The sequence below is a fragment of the Apteryx mantelli genome, chromosome 2, assembly GCF_036417845.1.
Source record: "Apteryx mantelli isolate bAptMan1 chromosome 2, bAptMan1.hap1, whole genome shotgun sequence".
NCBI classification, from domain to species: domain Eukaryota; kingdom Metazoa; phylum Chordata; class Aves; order Apterygiformes; family Apterygidae; genus Apteryx; species Apteryx mantelli.
In genome coordinates this window covers 147,965,546-147,988,634 of record NC_089979.1, presented here as the reverse complement: position 1 = coordinate 147,988,634, position 23,089 = coordinate 147,965,546, and the positions used below count along the sequence as shown (strand labels likewise).

Here is a 23,089-nt window from a genome sequence, read left to right as displayed (position 1 = left end):
TGGACTGGGGACTCTCCTCAGGTGCCAGCTGGCATGGCATAGCTCAACAACTAATCACTCTTTCATCTCTTAAAATAAGGTGGCTGCATCCAGACTACCAACTGGGGATGGTCCCTGCCTGCTGTTAACCCTTGAACTATTCCAGGCACTGTCTGGGAGACAGCCAGTTTCCTTGAGACAAAACCTCACTAGGGATCATGCTAATGCTTTAATTATATGGGTTATTGCATGCCAGTCCTTGGACCTGTGCCCTGGCCCTGTTTATTTTACCGCTATCGACAGATGCATAGAGATTCAAGGAGCATTTCCCTTTTCCACACAGTTCCCTTACACTGACTGGATTTTCCACAAGAAGTTTTAAAGCAGTGGCATTTTGGTGGAACATGTCTTGCTCCCGCCATTGTGGATTCCAGCATTTCTGGGTCTGAAAGCAAGGAGATTATCCCACTTGTGCACCCCAGGTTTCTTTTGCCTGAGCTAACGTAGCAAAGAGGAGGAAGCAGGCTTAGATTCATGAAGAAGGTGAAGATGGGAATGGTAGTGAGGACTGAGAGACAAGAGCAGGATTTAGAGGCACAAATCAAAAACAGAGCTGTAGTATTTGACAGGAGGAATATGATCAGAGCAGGAGATGGGAATCTCAGAAAGTAATTGTGCAGGAGAAGAAAGACATAGCTAAAGGAAAGGGAAGCTGGACAAGAGTTTCGGAGAAAATGGAAGGAAACTAGAACAGACAAGGTTCGAGGCAAAAGCAGAAGGCACTAACCCACTCCCCAAAGCCTGGAAATTAGGTTGGAGTGAAATCTTGAGAGATGTTTGCTCTCTAAGAAATAAGAACGATATATGTCACTATCTTCCACTAGTGACAATTTCTTCAAAATGACAAATGCTATCAGTTCTCTACTAGCTCAAATGACAGACTATGGTGAAAATATTACATAGTCAAGTAATTAAAGACAGCATCCTTCCTTCCTTAAGCCCAAGTGATGCATACCGTCTTTGTACAAGAAAGCTCAATTTTGTTATTTTTTAATGGAACCTCAGCACCCTTTTGTTTATTTACTTTTAGTTATTATAGATAATATCACACTTATCTGGTTCTTTATCTACCCTTTTTCTTATGGGAAATCACAAGAGATGGGCCATAATAGGTACTTATAATCTACTGCCTTGCTGAAATGCATTCATTCCAATATATATCAGAAATGTTAATACCTGTACTGAGCTTAATTTTTGTCCTTTCACAGAGGTTACTTTTTCAACTGACTATTGAGACAGTCAAATATCTAGCTTATTTACGGAATTATGAAAAAAAATCAATGTAAAATTACTTAAAATAGAAATTTATAAATTAAAGGACTAAGTAGTTGCAAATTTGCATTCTTCTCTCCACCTGAAAATTCAAGGGGAGGATTCTATCCCACAATTACTGGTTTATGTCTTTCCACTGAAATCACACATACATCATTCACACCATCCCACTTAATGGCATTTATATTACAATGTGCTGAGATGGACTCAGACTGTAACCAAAGTATGCGGAGACACATATACATTTTCCTGTTTGTTATTAAAGCTAGTAGCTTCAGGATGCGAACAGGTAGACTGTTGTTGCTGAGCTATAACCAAGAGTTTTGCTCACATTGAAGTAATTAAAACCAGCAAGCCTTTCTGAATATGTATCATTTTAATAAGTTTCTAAGTTCCCTAGAAGCTTTATAAACAATAAAGTGAATTGTGTTCAAAAAATCAAGCACTTGCCTTTTTCATTCATACCTTTAATTTTTCTAGCCCTTCTGGTATTTGTATGTCAACTTTGACCGATTCCTTGTTAGTTATTCTGTTGGTTTCCCACAAGATATGTTCTTCCTGTAGAATACAGAATATGATGTTATGAAGCTAATTTTCATCTCCCTATAAATTATCAACACCACTTTTTATCCTTGGTCTTTTCATTCCTAGCCAGATCACTACCATATACCTAGTCACTCTGTAAGAGGAAATACAACTTCACATATTCATTTGCAAACTTTGCATTGGACTCTACAGGAAAGAGGAGAAAACAAGACATATTTACTGTGATTAACCAGGTTAATCATATAATTAGCAGGAGGCACCTTGGTAGAACTAAAGGTTCTGTGTATAAATGTGTAAATTAAGCCTTATTTCTGCCAAACTTAGCAACACATTTCCAAAAATATATGGACCTTCACTGAAACTGAGGGCAAAAATTCCAGAAGCATTAATGAAAACAGCCCTGGCTCTTTCAATTTTAGTTTCTTTTTTTATAGCTACTGATAACACAATATACTTTATTAGATTTAGTTTCCTTACTTCAAATTGAATTTGGAGTCTGTCAAAATTACCCAATAAACTGTGTTGAAAATTTGTCTGTTAATCTAAAAACAAGCAGACAGAGTATTACCCAACAAACCCTAGTCATGTTCTGAGCTACTTCAATCCCCATATTCATTCCAGCTCCTGAGTATAACAGCAAGAGTGCTGAATACACTGGAGCACACTTTATGCAGGCACTCCATGCCCTTTTGATTCAATAATCTGATGAAAACAAGCTCATGCTTATTCTGCTTCTGGTCACAATCATAAGTGGACAGTGCAGAGGTCAGTTTAAAGAAAAGAAATGTAGCCATGTGGACTTCCTTTCCCTAAATAAAACCCTTTCCAAAATCAGCTCCAATATTGAGTAAAACCAACAAGACAGGAAAAAAAAAAGAAAGAAGAAGGAAGAAACTTTAATATAAGAAACATCTACAAACAGATTTACCATTACAGGAATTAGAGAGACCTCTTTTATGACACTATGCAAAGAATTGGTCAAATCTTTTCACACAGGATATTACAGAATTAGAGGCAGTTCAGAAAAAGATATGAAGCAGGATAACAGAAATGGAAAGTTTCTTGTTTGGAGAGAAATTGAAAGGATTGAGATGTTTACCTTACAGGAGATGAATAAAAGGAGGATGTGATAAGTAAATAAAAAGTTATCACTGAGACAGACAAGGACAGTTATTTTTTTTCCTCTCTTGCAATACAAAAAAGAGGAAGAAGATACCATCCGCTATTTTATGGATTAAGAGGTCTGAATGAATAGATCAATACTAATATGCTTAGTGACTAATAGCTGATTGCTTACCCTCATTTTCTATCAAGGCTTCAACTATTATAACATATTAGCAAAGCTAAAAGACTGTCTCTATTGAGCAAGCGTTCTAGGATCAGTTTTGGAAAACCACAAGACGGGGCCAAGCCAGTGCCCCAATTCCAAGCACTAAATGATGTAAATGATCAGAGTTGGATAAGCCACATGGCATACATGATTGCAGAAATAAGTCAGCTGTGAACTTCCTCATCCATATAAGATGCATTTCTCTACTTGTTCATGTGATAGTTCAGCAAAAGTTTTTCAATGTCAAGAATGCTTCATTTTGCATAAAACTTGCTTCATTTTGCAGAATAGTTCAGCTTCCAAAGCAAACCTATTAGTGATATTAGCCAACAATAGCCAGGTATAAGACACAGAAAAGGATTATATACTAGGAACCAGACTAAAATCATAGCCTGTGGTTAGTACTAAAATAATGCTTTTAGATATGCTTTGGTTAATATGACTGGGCGCACACACATTCCCTCACACACAAATACACACACCCTCCAAACACACTTGCATATCTTGTAGGGATAGTGTACATTTACTGTTTGATTGGATGTATTTGGATACTATATAATTCTGTTGGCATGCAATTAACTTCTTTAGGCATCCATCCCCTACGGCAATCTTTCTTCCCAATTTGTTTTAATAAAAACAGCTGGCAGGGGTAAACTGAGTTTTCTGTACACTTGCCAGTATCCACACTTTCTAGGGCTCTTTCTTACATTGAAAGCAGTAAATGTCTCAGCTGCAGCAACTTTTTAAATTGGCTATTGTACCCTCTGGTTTTATACAGCTCCAGTGAGCCAACAATACCATTTTCCCCTTCCCAGCAACGTTTTCTCTGGTGAATTCATACTGCTTGTTGGTTTCTTTCATTGCTCTGGTACAAATGGGTTAATCCCTCTTTTTCCTTTAACACATTCCTTACTTCTCTAATCTTCTTTTAGAAGGCTCAGTGTATTGTCTTTTCAGTACTTTCCCCTGAGATTTATTTGGGTGATACAGGATAGCACAATGTTATTAAAATATCATGACTCTATTCCATTTATTGCAATATATACCAACTAAGAACAATTTTTTGGGAGGCTAAAGTAGGCAAGAACTGAGAGATGCATTTTTTCTTCTTGCAATGTTTATTACGATAATGCTTCTCAAATCTGAAGGGTGGAAGAGACAACCACAAACTTTTTCTCAACTCCATTTATAAAATACAGAATTTATTATTCGATATATCTTTGCAGGTACATTTGCATACTGTTGTGCAACTGCACTCATCATTTTGTCCCTGCTTCTTTCATTTCAGCAAGTAATTTGGAACAAATGTTTATTTCTTCCCCCATAATGATTAATGGATCACCTTTCACTTTTTCTGCAGAGGAGTGTACTTGCATAGCTTTGGAAGTGTTGCTGAACACTTACAGAAATTTCTGTACGTTAGGGTACAAATATGCTTGCACATATAAACATAGGTTGAAGTTACCTTTTATTCTGTATTTTAGTCTTTTACAATCCATACAAGATAAAGATTAAGAAGATGGAAGGAAGAAGTATAAGACCATTACTAATGGGAGGAATGAGCAAATAGTAAATGGCACATGATAGACTGAGGTCAACAAAACCTTCTTTGGTTTCAGTTTTCACAGAAAAGTTTAACATTAATCAGATGTTCAAGACAGTTAATATGGCCAACTGTGAATGCAAACACAGGCCAGAATAGAAGAACAATTTAACAAATGCATAGGCCAGAAGTACTGAAACTGGAAGTGAATCAGAAAATTTTAAGTTAAGGGTACATAATTGAAAGAATATCTTATTATTAATAATTATCTTTGAGAACCTGAGGAGAACGTGTGGGAAACTGCAGAACTGAGAGAACAAAGAAGGATATACATTATGGTTAAGGGAAAAATACAGACTATGCAATTATAGCCCAATCAGCTGAAAGCTGGCAGCTCGTAAGACACTGGAACAAATTGTTAACAATAATCTTGTAAGCAACTAGAGAATTAGAAAGTGAGAAACTAATTTTAACTGCTTCTGATCAGGAGCAAGTCACATTCAGCCAGTGTAATCTGTTTCTTTCTGACACAGTAAACAGCTTTGAAAAATTAGAAGTGACTTGACTGTGGTAAGGCTTTTAATATAATTTCATAGGACATTCTTTGAGCAAGTTTGGGAAATTTGGCACTGAAATTACTGTAAAAGGGGCATACAAATGGGTACAGAGATAGGTATACAAATATTTAAAGAGTGACTGTCAGTCTTTTCGTATGAAACTGAAAGAATACATTAAATAAGGCTCTGCATAGGTCTGTCCCAGGATCTGATGTAATTTATTGTGTTCATTAACTGTTTGGATGGTGAAATGGAGAAAAAAAAATGTGGATAACACTAAGTTGGGAGGAACCACAACCACTTTGAATTAGAATTTAAAATTATCTTGATGTATATAAGACAGTTTGAAACCAATAACAAAGTTCAAAGACTTATAGAGTATCATAGTTAGGAAAGAAAAATTCAGTGCAGAAGTATGAAATGAAGAGCAGCTTGGCTAGATGAGCAGTAACACGGAAAAAGATATGCAGACTAACACGGACCGCAAGTTAAATGCAAGTCAACAACAGAATACCATCAACAAAAACCGTACATTTTTTCTACCCTGTTCCATACACAAGAGCAATTTAAATTCTCTGCATCATCCTCCAACTGATGTCATAACGTGTAGATTAGAAAACACATTCACTCATCTCTGGCTTCTGTGCTAAAAGGGTGAGGCGGGCTAAGGACATATTTGGAATGTCTCTAGTGCTCGCCCTCTGAGAACTGTACTGAGCAAGACCGTTAAATGCAGCCCAGTTTCTGCCTGAGCCAGGATTTTCAGTACTGGGCCATAGCACAAATTATCTAGAGATGAGAGGTTCTATTAACCATTATAAAAAGCAAAAGGCTGGGGGGAGGGATGTATAGTAACAGATGATGCAATTGACAGGTTATTTTGACTGACAGCCTCCGGGATGGCAGCTCCCTTGTCCTCCAAAGTCAGAACCATTAACATTTTCTCTTGCTTCTGTTGCTCAATATGTGGCCAGTTTTGAAGAGTCATTTGATTTTCATAAACAAGCATTTTGTTCAGTAACAAAATGTGTGCAAGCTAGGTTCTCCTTCATTTAGGTTGAAGAAACTCAAAAATATGAGTCTGGGAGCTTTTGGTTTGTGAAGCTTCCAGTAGAGGCTTATGTTTCTGAAGGGATTTCTGCCATATTTTGCAGTATGATGCAGGCTCATAGCAGATCCAAAAAAGACTACATGTAATAAATACTCCTTTGACTGAAGGAGAAATTCAATAACTAAAACAAAGGGATAAGAGAACCTGTGGAAACTGCGCAGGCTGAACCGATACTGCCAAAAAAGCACTTCTAATGCATATCTGTAGAGTTATTTATCAATTAATTCAATTTATCCCCCCAATATTGTAATAATTCAAATGTCAGTCTTCTCACTTTTGGGGCTTGTATCTTCTGTTCTATTTTCAGTGAAAGATGACCATTAAATAGGATCCACTGATCCTATTTAGGTAAGCCATTGAAATTGTATTCCTACTCTGTCACAAGATTGCCATAGGTGTCATGCTGGGGAATTTATTGGCAAGCATTATGGCACAGATCTCCCTGCATCTGACCAGAATGCTGATCAGGTTACAGTTCCCTGACACAGTAATGCAGCACAGAAGAATAGAGCTACTCCCTTTTTATAAATGAAAAATGAGCACGAGCCTTTTTCATGAATTCTTGAAGATGTAGTGGAAGAGAAATAAGATGTTCCTATACTTAGATCTCTTTATAGTGTTATTTCTCAGTCTTGTTTGTATCCCAGTTTTGAGAATAAAGTATGAAATGGATCTGTCTTTTTAAATACTTGTACTGTTGGGTGACAAGAATTTAATTCCAATATCAAAATAGAAGAGCCATTAACTTAATGAAACCAGCTATACTGCTCTTGCTTTCATTAGGTAACAGTACAATAGCATCAATATTAAGTTATTATACAGGACTTTGAAAGCGGACATTTTAACAGCAGAAAGTCTCCACAACACAAGTCAGGTAAGTGAAATGGAAATGGTTATCATTGCTGAACCAGCATTTGTGTTACAGTTTGACATGTTCATTTTAACTGCTAATAGGTAGAAGAACAAGAAAATTATTGTTCTAAAGCTGTGGGCAGAGCAAGTCAGGTGACCAAGCAAGAGCTTTCCAGACATACCGAGCCAGCCACTTTTATTGCGTGTCTCCATAAAGCACAAGCATAGTTTAAGGCTTCCTGCCACTGGTTTTCCTGTTCCTGGTACAGAAGGAGGCTGGAAGAACTACTGCTATAGATTCTTCCCCTAAAACCACCAAACCATTTAATTCTGTAGTAGTCACAGTTTCTCTTTGGACTTTTATTGCAGAACATTCACCCATTGAATCAGTTTATGGCTGACATGGCACATACCCAGGTTTCACAATTGCATACATTAGTGGAACTACACAAAATTACAGGATGTGATACTCGCAATCTCCTAATATGGGGGCCATGCATGTACTAACAGGTATATTTCCTTGTAGTCCGGCTGGTAAGAGCTGGGCTGCCGTATCTTCACAGTTTAGATATGAAAACACATTTCGCCTTACCTGATTAGTATACAGCACTGCCTTGAGAATGCTGCCTTCTGCCATGGAGTAATGAAATTGAAAATGGCAATTCTTGCTGAAGCAATGACACATAGTGCTGTTAAGATAAGCACTTTTGTATAATGTGTTGTCGTTAGCGTCTACCCACACAAAATGGCCTGAAAAAGAGAAAAGTACACTTTTTCAGAAAAATATATCTTTTGTGTCTCAGTCCTTAAAAATAAGGACTACTGCTTTCCTGTAATAAAACCATTGCCCTGTTCCCCCAAACAGGGGAGTTCGATTGTCATGCTCAAGACATGACTTAGGCATCCTCTATGCATTTCCTATTTAAAAAGAAAAGAGATATCTGTCTTTATTTTCCTCACAGAGTAACCCCAGCAACCAAGAATTACAGCATTTGATAGCATCCTGAAGTTGTTACTTTGTGTGTCAAAAGCTGTGAACGGTCCCGCATTCAGTTCAGCCACCTTACATTTTCAACCATTCAATACCTAAACTTACATTTATTTGGAAACTGGGCTTTCTTCTTTCCTGTTATGGTTTCTAAGAAATATCTTTTTACAGTAACACTTCTGTAGACTCTTCAGAATGAAAAAAAAGGGGGGGGGGGAAGTGTTCTGACTTACTGCTACAGGAAACAGTAGCATCTCTACCATGTAATGAAGTTCCTTAGTGCTGAGCCAGAATTTCTGTAACAAAGTGTTGGGAGCATATTGTCTTTCCATCTAAAGCAAGAAACCAATTTGGGCTATTCTTGACCTTCTGCCCCTTATAAAAGTATTCTTACAGAGATCTAAAAGAATACTCCATCCACTCAGCAGCATTTCATGTCTGTCACAAATAAGAAGGCTAGATACCTTTTATCAAACACAGCATGTCTTTCTTCCCCCCTTCCTGAGTCACAAAATATTTTGCTATCTCCTGAAGCACCTAATTAAAATAATAAACAAGCCTCTAAGAAAGGTCTTAAGTTTCTGTGCTCACATCCGTAAAGACAACTTACCTCAGATGCAGACTTACTCATGCATTATTTCAAGCTGAAGGAAAAAAAGAGTCATTTTCACATGGAAAATGTTTGATTTTGTAAGGTACCACATGCTTTTCCTTTTGTTGCTACTTTACTGTTCATCTGTGCAACCTTTTACACCGAAACATATGCTTGCAATTTCATTTAAATCAGGTTTGTAATTTCATGCCACAGAAGCTAGCCTTGATATAAAGGAAACATTACACAAGTAACCCAGCATTCTATTTTAAAGAGATTAACAAAGCGTCTATGCTTCTATGGCTTCTGTGCTCTGCAGGACATAAGTATACATTAACATTAGAATTTACAGTACCTGTTCTTTATCTAAATACAGAATTCTCTAACTGATGCCCTTATAAAAATCAACTCCAAGTTTTTGTTTCTTCTTGAAACCATGCATATGCATGTGATAAATTTCAGACCTATTAATGATCTTGGTTTGCTTTTTTAGACTGAAATTGGGAAACATTCTAATACTTCGCAATACGTTTTCTAAAGATAAATATAAATATTTAAGAGAAATATTTTAAACATTGTTTCTAATACCTTCCATAAATTCTGAAAAATATTTCCATGGTTACTTTTTATATACTGACAGCTGTCTCAAATGAAACCAAGGTGGCACTCACACTGTGTAAATTAAACGTTTGTCTAAGTGATACCAGAACTTAAATCTCTATCCAATGTTAAATGCAACTACTGGTTGTGTTACTAGATTTTCCTTTCAGAGCCCAATGCTAATATGCTTTTTCATCTTTCATTCTAAGTTCCTGAATCTTTAAAAATAATGTAATTGGCATACATTTTAGATAAGAAAGCAAGTGAATAGCAATAGACAAATTAAGGTTCTATGAAACATTCAGAATGATTACGTATCCATCAGGGATGCTTTATTGTTCCTCAGGGAATAAGCTTTGTGCAAGTATTAGGAAAATTTTTGAAGATAAATGGAAGCTTATCTTTAGAAATAAAGACTCTAGAAACTCTTGTCTTGCAAATACAGGCCTTTTTTCTTTCCTGGATATAGCCTGTATAAATAGAAACATGTCAGTGTAACTGGACAAGCAATCAGCTATGCTAACATGCTTATTTATTTCCCTCTTTCAGGAGAAGAAATTTGTTACCTTCAGCCAACATCTATTGAGTAGCTTTCTAAAGATTAATGGTTTGGGGAATGTTTTTCTTTCCTTTGTTACAAATTTTGCAGCTAGCTCTTCTCTAAGGTCTAAATTTCCCTCAGTTCCAGACACTGTATAGTGTATTACTGTATTTATGATCTGAACTTCTTTACGCATTGTCTCATGAATTTTCAAGGCTTTCTGAAGTGTAAAACTTCACCGTTCTTTCATAAGTAGAACAAGAGTCCCAGGAAGGTCATTTCATTCCTGCCAATGTGGTAGTAGGGCTATCGAGTGGCAGAGTTGTATACGCTTCTGGCAAGATTCATTCTTCATTTGTTCATTTCTATTTACAGAAATCAACTAGCAGAGGCTGGGATTGCTGCCAAAACAGAGAGCGTAGACTTTAATATCATTCCATAAAGCCTTTTCTTTTTCCCCGTGTGGCTGCTTAATCAGGCTTTTAGATGGAAAGTCTTATTTCTTTCAGCTTTGAAGAAAATTTTTCTGTTGTAAGCAAAATCTTTGAGTCTTCCAGAAAGATCAGACCTGACCATATTGGAGTGCAACTGAAATGTTAGAATTTCTTTCTGAGGTGGTCCTGTGTCTTCCGAGACCTGGGATGGTCTGGCAGATCTGCCTGCAGCCTGCTACTCTGTAGGTTCAAAACTCAAATATTTAACTGCTGGCACAGTTTCAGCCGTTTTCCAATTCAAATCCTTGGTTGCTCCTTCTTGTTTAATCCATGTTCTTTTAGTTCACAAGCTGTGCAACGTGCAGTCTAAGTTACTAGTTTCAGAGTAACAACTAAGCCTTAATTTAAAGCTGAACCACAAAATGAGACTTTTTCTTTTTTGGCAAGTTCTCTTCCCCCGCAGGCCAATTGTCTCTGAACCAGTCTCCCACAACCTTCCCACTCAGACATTTTGGGGGAAGAGGAGGTCAGATATGAACTGTCATTGTTTCAACTCTTTGGAGATGAATTTTCGTGAATTCACAAGTCATGGATGAAATCTTAAAAAGTGTAATTTAATAGGAGGATTAAATATTCTAATGATCTGGCTATTTTCTTTATGTTTAGAATTGAGGGGCTTTCATCATTAGGTATCTGTAAAATGTTGGGTTTAAAAGGCAAGAAAGGCAAGAAGTTTTTTTTTTTTTAGTATCTTCTAAGAATTATTTTTATTATGTAAATAATTGGTTTCATTAGTTTCCTATACCTGGGGTAACATTTATGTAAACTAGATTAATCCAATATAAGAAGAATGAACTATGGAAACTACATAAATAAAATAATTATGTATATTCTGAACAGCATTAAGGGACAATATAAAACCTCTGTAAGAAATAGAGAAATTAAAAGGAAAAGTTACAGAGAAAGTGCCTACAAGACAACACTGGAGAAAAGAAGCAATAAAAGAACAAAAAAGCCATCCAAGGACAGAAAGTATTTTATTAAATTTAAGAACTCATGAAAGGAGTATTATTCAAAGTGTATAAGCAATCCTTTCTTTATAAATATAATTGTCTAGACCTCTGCTTCATAATTTAGTTTCTTACCCCTTTCCTATTTATTATATTGAAAGCTTTGATCAAAATCAGAAGCTAAAGCTTAGTCAAGTTCTATTTGCATTGCAAGTTGAGCCTTCAAGCATGGCATTTTTGAGGTTTGCATACCATTTCCTTACTCTTTAGAATTTGTCAATATCAGACTTCTTCATTTATATTTTTAAAAATTCGCATAAAAAAGCTGAATGTAGTGAGGAGAAGTGAGCTATCATAGTTCGGATTTCTTTTTTTCCCCAACATTAATGATGAACTAATTTGTATGTGTTGTTTTGACATTTCTCATCTCTTCTCACATGCTGTTTTTTCCTTGATGATATGGATTTCAGGCAGTATCCTCAAGCAGTTGTTTTGCATGGTGTCCAGCCTGCTCAATTACCCATGCATCTTTGCACAATGATGCCCAAACACCTATATTGATAGACATTTCAAAATATGTTCTGTTTCAGAGATTGCTTGTGACCTGGTCCTGTAGAAGCTAGTTACAGAATTTCAGTATCATTTACATTAGCACAATATTGCCATAAAAGGGAAGCCCATTACCGTTGCTAGCCCTTCAGATATCATGTTAAGATGTAGCAGCGAGGCAACATGTTCCAGGGAGGTGTTGAAAATAAGTATATAATAATAATAAAAAAATTCTTTCTTCATCAGGTATCCAGGTAGAAATGAAAGGATGCTGTGACTTTTTTTTTTTTTTTTTTTTTAAGATGAGGTGGAAAAATATCTGCTTTACCAGTCTATATGCCCTCTCTTGTATATAAGAAATGTTAACTTGCAAAAATTCATTTTAATAGCGTGTATACACTTAATCATTTTTGCTTAGTATTCCACTGTAATTTGACTTACGGTTATCAGACATTTTGAAATACATGCTAAAAATCTAATAGAAGCATCTCTGAAAACAAAACAATACCTAATGGCTCATTCACTTAGGCTGCCATCAGTGAGATGTACTCCATTTCTCTGGGCTCAGAGTTCAAGCAGTAATCATCATGCTATCAGTTCTTCAAAGCTACATCACAAGTTATACCATTACAACTAGTGCTACTTAACCTCTCTGAAGGCACTCTCAATAGACACGCCAAACACTTCACTGGCGTGGGGATTCCATTTCATGTTAGAATACTTGCACATTTATATCCATTAAGCTTTCAAAAACCTTTCCCATAAACCTGTAGACAAGCACTACATAGTGGCTTTAAAAAACAAGTGCTGCATTTTACTTCTGAAAATTGCAGGTGCATTATGTTATTTTGTTCTTAAGAGTAATAATCTAATTTGTATAATAAATATTTATCTCCAGCTTACCTAATTAAAGATTTAAAGTGAAATTACTGAGCATATGCTCAAACACAGTAGCACTGCACAAGTAACACTGCCAAACATTCAAAACAAAACAAAAAAACACACCAGGGCTGTTGACTTAGATGGATTTAATTTAATTTCACCAAGGAATCACAGCATAGACCTTATAGAAAGGATTTGCTGTAGAGTAACCCAATGACTAGCTTATATGGAAACTTGTGCATCAAAATTTTTTTATGTTTTTTCAGCATGTGTGTTCACCCTTACTAAATATTCAAAATAAAAGCAAGTTTAAGTACAAAATGAATACAATTACTTTTTATATTTTTGTTCTGTTTCCACATCGGGTCACCACCTTTACCTAAAAAGCACCATATTCTTAAAGATAACTAATATGCATTAACTCACGGTTCTTACCTTCACTGTTGTTCCTTCGAGCTTTCACAGAGGAGAGGGAGGCAAGCTTGTGCCCTGCTTGCAGATGTGCCCACGTAGTGGGCACAGCTGCTGGATCTGAATTCCACTCACACATGCCAAGCTCAAAACTGGACGCCTGCTGTGCTAAAAGGCAAAGCAAAGTAATCATTCAACTTCTTAAAATGACATTATTTGTGAGACTATTTCCCATTAGAAACATATGCTCATTCAACCACTTGACAATCCTTCTGACACTGGTTACCTCAAAAATGTGCAGTCTACCAGCAAGTGTATCTGATATTCAAGGCTGCCATCTTCAGTGATACCATTTTAGAAAATCACTCCCTAAAGATGGATGTTTTTTTCAGAGCAACTTATCAGTATTTGTGTTGGCCAATCATTATAACCTTTGTGAATTCCCTTCCATAGAGTGTGTTCTCAGGGGATATCAGAAACACGTCATAAAAAGAAATATCTATTTATCTTTCTATATGATAGCTACAGTAAAATCCGTTCTGACTGAAAGGTTAAACTAAACATCTTCATAATATTTACAACAATTCTCCATTTTAGAACCAAAAGGATCTGAATATATCACCACACATTCAAGAATTTTCTAAAATTCTTGAAGCTTGAGATGCCACAGTGTTGCTGCAAAGTTTCATGCAATTAATAAGTACTATAGGAAGAAAGTCACTACTTTTAAACAGGATTGCAATTTGATAATGAAGGTTCCATTTCTTTATGTTATTACAGAGGAAAAGCAATCTTCTGGTTAATATCAATTTTTAAATAGCAGCCAGAGTATCTTGGAAAACACATGAAGATTCTTAACTGTGTAGAGAAAATAATTTTATGTCAGTATACATACACGTTACTGTCTACTTTGCAAAGTTATTTGTGTCACACTACTGCCATCTCAGAGAAACATGACTTCCAGCTGATGTTACAAACCTCCTTTCTCCTTTTATCAGCTTTGCATATTCACATACACTTTTTTTTTTTAAGCGTGTCAGCTGAAAAGAGCTTGTTGGCAATTTATTTCCAATGGGAAATACAAAATTCTAGAATAATCTCTCTAGAAAAGGATGGATTTTGACAAATTCACCATTTGAAAAAAGCTGTAAATACACTCAAAAGAGCCAAGCTCTTCATTAAGTGCTTTTTCAATTATTGAAACAAATATTTTGATTAACTCTGAATTTTTAATTGTAAATATTTCTCAGGTTTTTATTTTATTTTTGATAGTGATCCCAGTCTTTTTGGATAAAATACTCATTCCAACTCTAATTTCTGCAGCCTCTCAGACAACAGTAAGATTAGTATGCTGGACTGTCTGACTGCCATCCCTGTATTCCACTTTCATGCCTAGGAGCTCTTTGCCCTTACCCCTGTGGCAAGATCAGAATGAAAATCTTTATGAAAGAGTTCTTTGTATATATAATTCCTCAGGAGTCAGGAGGGAGTTCTGCAGGGCAATCACAGAGACTTGGTAAGAATATAAAACCTTTGAATGGAAGGTCTGCTAAAGGTATAATTATAAGATTTTTTTTTGCAAATGTGTTCTAGAACATAACTACATTTCTCTATTTGACAGCTAAAATAGTTTTTTTGCGGTACATGTGGGTTCATACAATAAAAATATGTAGTTCTAAGTCATTAACAAAATCTGTAAGCTGTTAGGAAAACTACAAACTGTAGAATGTCTTAAATTGTTACACTATTGCAATAAAGTAATTAAAGATAGTTTTGTTAAATATGCATAAGCTTTACTGTTTAGCAGACCTGGACAAGTGGCTAAAGGGGTGCTTTTTCTTAGGGGCGGGGGGGAGAAGGAGAAGGGAAGGAAGAACTTCATGACATCAATGGAAAGTTTTTCTACAAAAACACTTTGGATTACTATAGGCAGGTAAGGATCTAAACAGCTTCAAAGTCTGGAAATATTAGATTTGAATAATCCAAAGTAAACAAGGGGCACTAAGTAGAATTTATCATTTTTACAGTTAAGCATATCAAGATAGTGTTCTGCCTTCAGTACACAAGAAGGTCATCTCAATGCAACAACTGTATTTGTAGAAATAAAACATTATTTTCATATTTGTTTCAAATAAAAAAGTCAAAAAAAAACTTTAGAAGATATTTATGTGCTACATTCAAAGGAAATTACACTTATTTCTAGCGATCACAGTTTGGATCAAACAGCTCCTGAAAGCACAAATACTTAAACTGTTTTACTCATGGCCCTAAATGCACATTCATACTAACGAATACAAATACACAGGTCATTTCATGCCTGCATTTATCCTGGGAGTAGAAATCATGAAGCATTCATGAAAAAAATGCAAATTTTAACAACAAATTTCATGCAATTAGAGCTGTCTTCATTTAAATCCCTCTTATCCCAACATTTCATAAAAATTAGAGGAAAAAATGCTTTCAAAAATCAAGCAGCCATTAATCTGACCTTTCGTTTTAATCACTGAAAAATGTTCAGCAGTAAAATTCCTCTTTTGGGAGAAAATTAAGATCTTTTGACCCTGTTCTTTGGCTGCTGGGAGCAACTCAGATGTCACCTCATAAAGTTGACTTCACCTAATGTAGAAGCACAGGCTAGAGATGATAAGAACTGGTTCTTATTAGAGCACATTTGAGGTACTTAATGCTGCAATGGGGCAACCTGGATGTCACACTTTTTCCTCCAAAAGCTTCCATTTAAGGTATATTTAACACCTAGATTTCTCCATTCTGCTGAGTATATCACTGTTTTTTTCCCCTCAATTTTTAACTTCTTCCTCTCTTTGAGATATTATTTCATCTCTGTACTTGATGCTCTTTTCATTTTTGTTTTAGAAGCACTTTATTTATGAAAAAGCATACATTTTTGAACAGAGAGATATATATCCACCTGCAGGAACTGGTTAAGCAAGCTCATCAGTTGATAGGATCTAGCAATGCATTTTTTCCACTTTCTTTTTAACTGCAAGAATCCTCTGAGGAACAAAGAGAAGTTGGGGGAAAATCACACACCAACACTGATGTTTTCACTGTCAGTTTCAAATTCATTTTTCAGAAAAGGTACACTCTAAACTAACCTAAGCTTATAGGCAAGTATGCCAAAGTTTAAAATCAGCTTTCTTGTGCTTTTTAGTAGTACTGCCAGAAAGCCACTACAAAACAGAAAAGCAAGATTAGTCATGGAATTTATATAAGCATATGACTTTTGCTTCCATAATTCCCCATTGCAAGAAGGCTGAAACGTGGAGAGGTTTATATTAGCAAATTTAGTTACCTGAAATTCAATTTCCCCAGTATACATCTCCTTTGAAGTAGTTATGTATGTGTCCCTGAATTATTAGGCTAAGCTTTGTATCTTGCTCTTACTGCGATCTGCCTACAATTGCTCAGCACTCTAAAATGCTAATAATCACGTGCATCTATTTTTAAAAGTACTTCCTAATGAGACCTCTCAGGACCTTTATTTTAGACTACAGTATACAATATTGTTTGTGGAACAAATTGTGGAACGGTCTGCGTCAATGAATTCCATATCTTGTATCACTATAGCAAGTTAACTTTAAGAATCTCAACTATTGTGCTACAACTCAGGAAAGCAAAGAGGGTGTTTTGCATCGTACTCACCTTATGTTGCAGCATGAGTGCCACAGTGCAGTCTTCTTGTGTACTTGACAGCAATGAAAAATCTAATTAATGCTAGGAAGGTCTTTATGCTTTTCCCAAAAAAATATATTGGGTTGAAAAAAGGAAAATGTGAAATATTTTGCTAAAGAAACTTGACATGCACAGGAGGTCTGGCTGCATAGCTGACTAACCTGACACTGCAGCTGTTTGGATGTAGTGGAGCAGAACAAAGTAACTCCACTACAGCTGAGGATCAGGATCTTCAAGCATTTAAAAATATACACAAGTGCCTTGGGGATTTTCCTAAAGCCATCTCCAAAGCTTTTCCAGAGCCAGCTGAAGACATTGACTCTTTGGTAAAGAACAGTAGATCTTTTCTGCCCACTGAGGACTTAGGGCTCTCCCAGCTTTAGGAAGCTCCTACTGCATTTATACTGTACCAGTTTTCTTAAAGTATTTATTGGTGTTCTTTGTAATTGTATTTATATGTAATATGACAGCTGATTGTTTAGAGAAATGAAAATAAGACACATGAAGACAATTACAGAGTTAAGAAAACTTTTTAGTACCAAATGTTTTCCCTCTGCGTTCTCTCTACTAATCAAGGGGAAAGACAGAGTAAAATGTTTGTCTACTGAGGAAAAAGGAATTCTTACCAAATTCTGGAAAACATCCTTCACCAAAAGAAATATCATCAATGGCAATGGTTTCATCTTGTCTCTGCGTCTCTACCATCCCCCAAAAAATAACCTGCAGAGTTTAACAGCAAATCAAGAAATGCTATTCACCAGTGTCACAGACAGAGAGAAAAAACATTCCAAGATGCTCTAGGCACACAAAATCTATTACATTATATATACACACACACACATAGAGAGAGAGAGGGAGCGCACACACACATGCTCTAACTTACACAGTTTCCATTAGAAATATGAGAACAAATCATGCACAACAATTTTGGAGGATTAGCATCTGGGCTTTCTGCACACATCTGTGGCTTGCAGGCATAGATATTTAGTCTAATCTTCTATCTAAATCAAAAATGAATTTGCATTTAACTGAAAGCGCCTCTTGGAAGCCACAATAAAATACATTAAAATCTAAGGAGGGATTATGATAATTAGGAAACAGAAAGAGTTTGTGTATTATCAAGCCATTCTTCCACCAGAGACTGGAAATGTGAACCTTTTGTTGTTGTTTTCAGAATTTAACAGACAGATATAAAGCAAAGTCAGGGCAACACACACCATTTCAGTCAGAAGCCTTTCATCAACATGTTTTTAGTTAAAATGGACTTTGAGAAGAACTCAATTTGAAAAACAAAACTCAACAGCTATTCTGGTCTAACACTACAACGAGAATCTTTTCCCGTCAGAATCTTCTACATAATTAGTTACAAGTATTTTACATTTTGTCTTTAGGGGCAAATTATGATCTAGATATTTTGCAAATGTGGAGACTGCCCCAGTTTCTCTGCAATGAAGTAGAAGGGGACTCGACAACCACAACCCTGGGAAGAAGGGGCTATTCATACTACCTAATGTTAGATGCAAGTGTGGGTATGGTATGAAGACAGGCTGTGCTATAGTGTAATTCAAAGCATATAAATTAGCCTCCTGCTCTGAATTCCCTTCTTTCTCCATTGACTATTGAAAAGAGTTTCTGAAGTCCAGCCTTCTCATCGAGTGAAATGCCTAGAAATCAAACATACAAATAACATTTTCTAAATTATTTCATAGCCCTGTCTTAGGATGTTGCAACTCCACTCTCTTCTGTATCTTGGAGATACAATATTAAGAGTCAGATTATACCTCTAAGTATATTTAGTGTACAGGGTAATGCTAGATAACAAACTTTCAAATATTAAGCTTATAGGTCAGTGGCAATTTTGCAAACAGTTTAAGCATGCAAGATTTTACCAGAAAAACCTGCATTTATCCTATAAGTTATTATCAACTAGAGTATGGTATTCCACAGTACAGGATTACACTACTCGGCCAAGGAGATGACCGTTATGGTTCTGTCTTGCTGCAGGAAAAGAAGTGTTAACTGACTCCTGAAACCATGAACAAGGGTTTCTTCTTGGTTCTGGTGGTCTCCTTTTTCTGGCATGTTTATTTTGTTAGTTTTTTAAACTATACTTGACCTGTATGAGAAGCATTACAGCTTGTAAAGTCAAATAATCCTGGCATTACATGACCAGTAGAAAGTGGGATGCATTTTGCCACATCATCAGTGAGAAATCAGTGTCACATTTGAATTTTTGTTTTTTTTTTTTCCCCTCAGTACAGCAAAGAGAAGAATGGGCAAGAACCACTTTCTCTAACAAATATTCCAAGAAGAGCAGTATTAGCAAGTACATGGAACAACTGCATTTTCTAATATAGTATTGTTAACAAACAATGCCATCTTATGAGTTTATGCAACAGCTGATCAGAGAAACTCAGTGGAAAAATGCAGTTCTTTGAAATTCAGTAATTATGAGGGAACAGGGGCAATCCTGATACCAATTTTTGTTTGAAAAGGTTGAAAATCTTTTGCTATGTTTGTCATTTCATGTTGCTGTCTAATTGGAAAGAATAACTATGTTGTACAAAATATTGATGTCATCATATCACAGTCAGTTGTATGTTTATAGAATGAAATGCAGTAGCTTGGAAATTTGCACATTTGATTAGCTTCATAATAGTAACATTTTGAAATGTTGAAAGTTGCTGCAACATGTGTAGATAACGTATACTTCAGTGACAGCACCAGTAGAATGGCAATTAATATATTTATTTCCCATTTTTATGATTATATGATTTCAAATAAGCTTCTAGACAGTATTGTGCACTGCTTTAAAGCATAAAATAGAAAACAAATATTTGGCAAGCCTTTGATATTAAATGTTACATTTTTGACCTTTTCACAGTGAGTCTTCATTGTGAAGTTGAAATCCAGTTACATTTTTAAATGAGCTTATGTAGTTTGCAGTTACAGCTTCACAGTCAGAACTTATTTTTTAAGATAGGCGAGATATGCAATACTAAAAAGAGGTGCTCTTTCACTTTGGTAGTGCAAAATCAGAGATGTCTTCAAGTTCATACTCTATAGGAGCATGCAAAATATTTAATAACATAATATGTTACGTACCTGTAAAATATGTTTGCCTAGTGAAGATAATAAAAAGCACAGATTTAAAAGACATGATTTAAATGTACATACTATGTATGTCTCTACCAAGAGCTCCCTGCTGACCAATGGCAAGCACTCAAAGCTCAGAACCTTGGGTCATATCCAGCACTATATTTTGACTGGTTTGATTAGCAAAATGGGGAACGTATAAACCAAAGTTACCAGGTCAGTGAATCTGGATTCAGAGCTGCTTCATTTTGCTGGAGTTTCACAGAATAACTGAATTATGATGGCCAATCCCTCTCTTGATTTTAATCTTAATTTAACCACAACTGTGCAGTGAAGACAGAAAATTTCCATAGAACAGAGAGACATTCTAGAAGTAAAATGAGACTAGTACAAATGAAAGTTAAAGAAAAAAAATAATCATTCTCAAAAAAGGAAATTATTGGTCAGAGTGTATATGAAATATACAGATGTACCTCAAAGTTCATTTATAATCTAGCTCAGATTTTTTTTTTCAGATTACTCTAAGAACAGCACTGCAAGTGTAGCTCTTTCTGCAACCTAATCAGCCAATAGCAATTAATGGAAGATCACTAATTCTCACTACAAATTGTTATAGGTAACTTCAGCTCTTATGACTTGCATGATTAAGGAGGAGGGAGAAGAAAAGAAGAGGTACTAGTAAAAGTAATTATTTTTGAATGTTTATATTACTCATATTTTGAACAAATTGCTGCATAGAAGAACTCACAGATGGCAAAAGCAGATAAAGAACAACTGAAAACTAATCCAGGAATTTTTAATGAACTGCTAAAATTTGTAGACTTTCATTACTAAGGATTATACAAATTCAGCTTTGGCATGTTTTCACTCTTTTTCTTTCTCAATTGTTCTGAAATGGGAGTTGTACACATCCAACATACCCTAGTGTTCTGAACACCTGGGGAAATTTCTTGATGATAAAATAAAAGAAGTACTTTAATAAAAATGTTGAAGTACAGGATTGAGTCAGGTGCCCTGAAGTCAGAGAGGTTTACCACTGACTAAACTGGGCATAGAGGCAATGCTGTAGCTCTGAACCCAACTCTCTAGAAAAGTCAGTTCTAATTTCTCTTCCTCTTAACTCCTCTCCCCCACACACACACACACACCATGATGACAGAAATTCATACTAGATGCCTCCAGCTGCTCGAGTCTAAAGCAAAAAAAAAAAAAAAAAAAAAAAAAGATTATCCAGGCTTTACCCAGCACAGATATCCACTCCTCTGAGGAGTTCAGCCCAGTACTAACCAAACTGATTCCCATCTGCATTTGATCAAGAGATTGCTCAATTTTCTTCTCTTTCATAAAGTCTAGAGCTCTTCAGTCCAAGAATCTGCAATGGAAATGTCTACTTTATGACAGCCTTTGCTTGCAATGATAATCAACAAATATTACCTAAATACACATTATCTATAGCCAGCACTACAAATTAATGCTGCGGCTCCATTTGTGGCAAATACACAGCTTCAGTATAGCTATAGTGGTAGGTCTGACATAGCATTGGGCTTCCTCTGCAAGCAGACCCACATGTACAGAATCCAGTTGCAGTGGCAAAAAGGTCAAAACGGGCAAAGAGTAAGCAGCTATGGTTGGTTTCAATTAAAATATAATTTCAAAAATGTTTGAAAAGTTGGGGGAGAAATTTCTCAAACACCCTTTTTCAAGGATTTTTATGTGAAAAATTGTATTTTTCCCCCACCCAAAGATTTTTGCTAGAAACTTTAATCACTAAAAAGTTATATCTAAATATAAGAAAATATTATCAAAATTCAATGAACATGACAATTTCTTGAGGAGAATCGTCATGAATGTCCACAATAAGATTATTATTTTGCCAAAGTTTGGAGCAGAAAAAAAGTTACATTTTTAACAATTTTATTGCAATGGGAATTTTCCTCTCTGCTGCAATGAACTAGTATGATTACTAAGTATTTCACTGTATTTTTCCTACTCTATTTTTGCACAACTTTACCACCCTTGAAAAATGCTGCAGACATCCCTATAGGCTGAAGACCTTGTAGTTTCAGAAGAACCAGTTCAGGTGGTCAACTGAATTGTATTCACTTGCATGACCAACATCTTGCAAGATGTCACTGGAGGGAAAACTTACAACGGAAGAGAATGGGTTGCTCAGCCTCAGCGTTTGGTAAGGTGCCTGGCTACATTCCTTCAGTCAATTTTAAGGATTACTGCAGCAAGTTTGACACCTGCCTCTTTAAAGCTGGACTGTGCCCGTCAGTTCTCTTTACAGAAGCCAAAGGATAATGATGTTTGCTAGCCCTAGCCATAATCTAATTAAGATTTGATCCAGCAATTTAGAGGCAGAAGACTTCATATCATAACTGTCCCCAGACCCAGTCAATTTTCTAAACAATATAAAAGATGGAAAAGTATATATAGAAGTAAATCTTGGCAATACAATCTCATTGCTGTATGTCCACTTGGATAGAGGCAAGTTATCAACAGGTAAACACATAAGTACTTGTGTCAAATTAGATACATTTATTTCATTATATATATTCTCAGTCAGTGTTGATCAGGCAAATACTATTTTGAAAATCCCAATTTTGTGTCCTTAAGCACAATGTTACCTATCCAAGTCAGGTAATTATGTTACTCTTACAGTTTATTGAAATGAGGTTGTGCTTACCCTGAGAAATGCCTTTGGGTTGGCTTGCTAACCAACTCCTCACAGTAACTATTGTAGGAGGAAATATCTGCAATTTGCTTCTGTACTCCCCCATTCTCTTCCAGTATTCTGCATAATAGGGAGCATACATTATCCACGATAATATCGCCCTGAGTTACATTTATTGTGCTAATGTTTTGTGTAAATGAATATATATTGAATGAATATATATAAAAAATATTGAAATAATCTATGAGACTTGCATTATTTTTCAGCAATTCTGAGCAATATAAAACCATATGCAGGTGTTCTGTGATAAATGCTCAAAGCCACAATGAATAGTAAATCTATAATGAATAGTTACATTCAAAGTTT

At 35.8% G+C, this 23,089-nt stretch overlaps 1 protein-coding gene across 1 annotated transcript in view; it reads right to left on the bottom strand.

Moving 5' to 3' along the window:
• MALRD1 (MAM and LDL receptor class A domain containing 1) overlaps positions 1-23,089 on the bottom strand; it is a 303,969-nt gene that overhangs the window by 271,611 nt on the left and 9,269 nt on the right. The window contains exons 5-8 of the mRNA XM_013949322.2: positions 17,577-17,670; positions 13,282-13,425; positions 7,843-8,000; positions 1,777-1,869 (exon numbers count right to left, since the gene is read on the bottom strand). Coding sequence (XP_013804776.1) covers positions 1,777-1,869; positions 7,843-8,000; positions 13,282-13,425; positions 17,577-17,670 — 489 coding nt within the window. The remainder of the gene's footprint in view (positions 1-1,776; positions 1,870-7,842; positions 8,001-13,281; positions 13,426-17,576; positions 17,671-23,089) is intronic.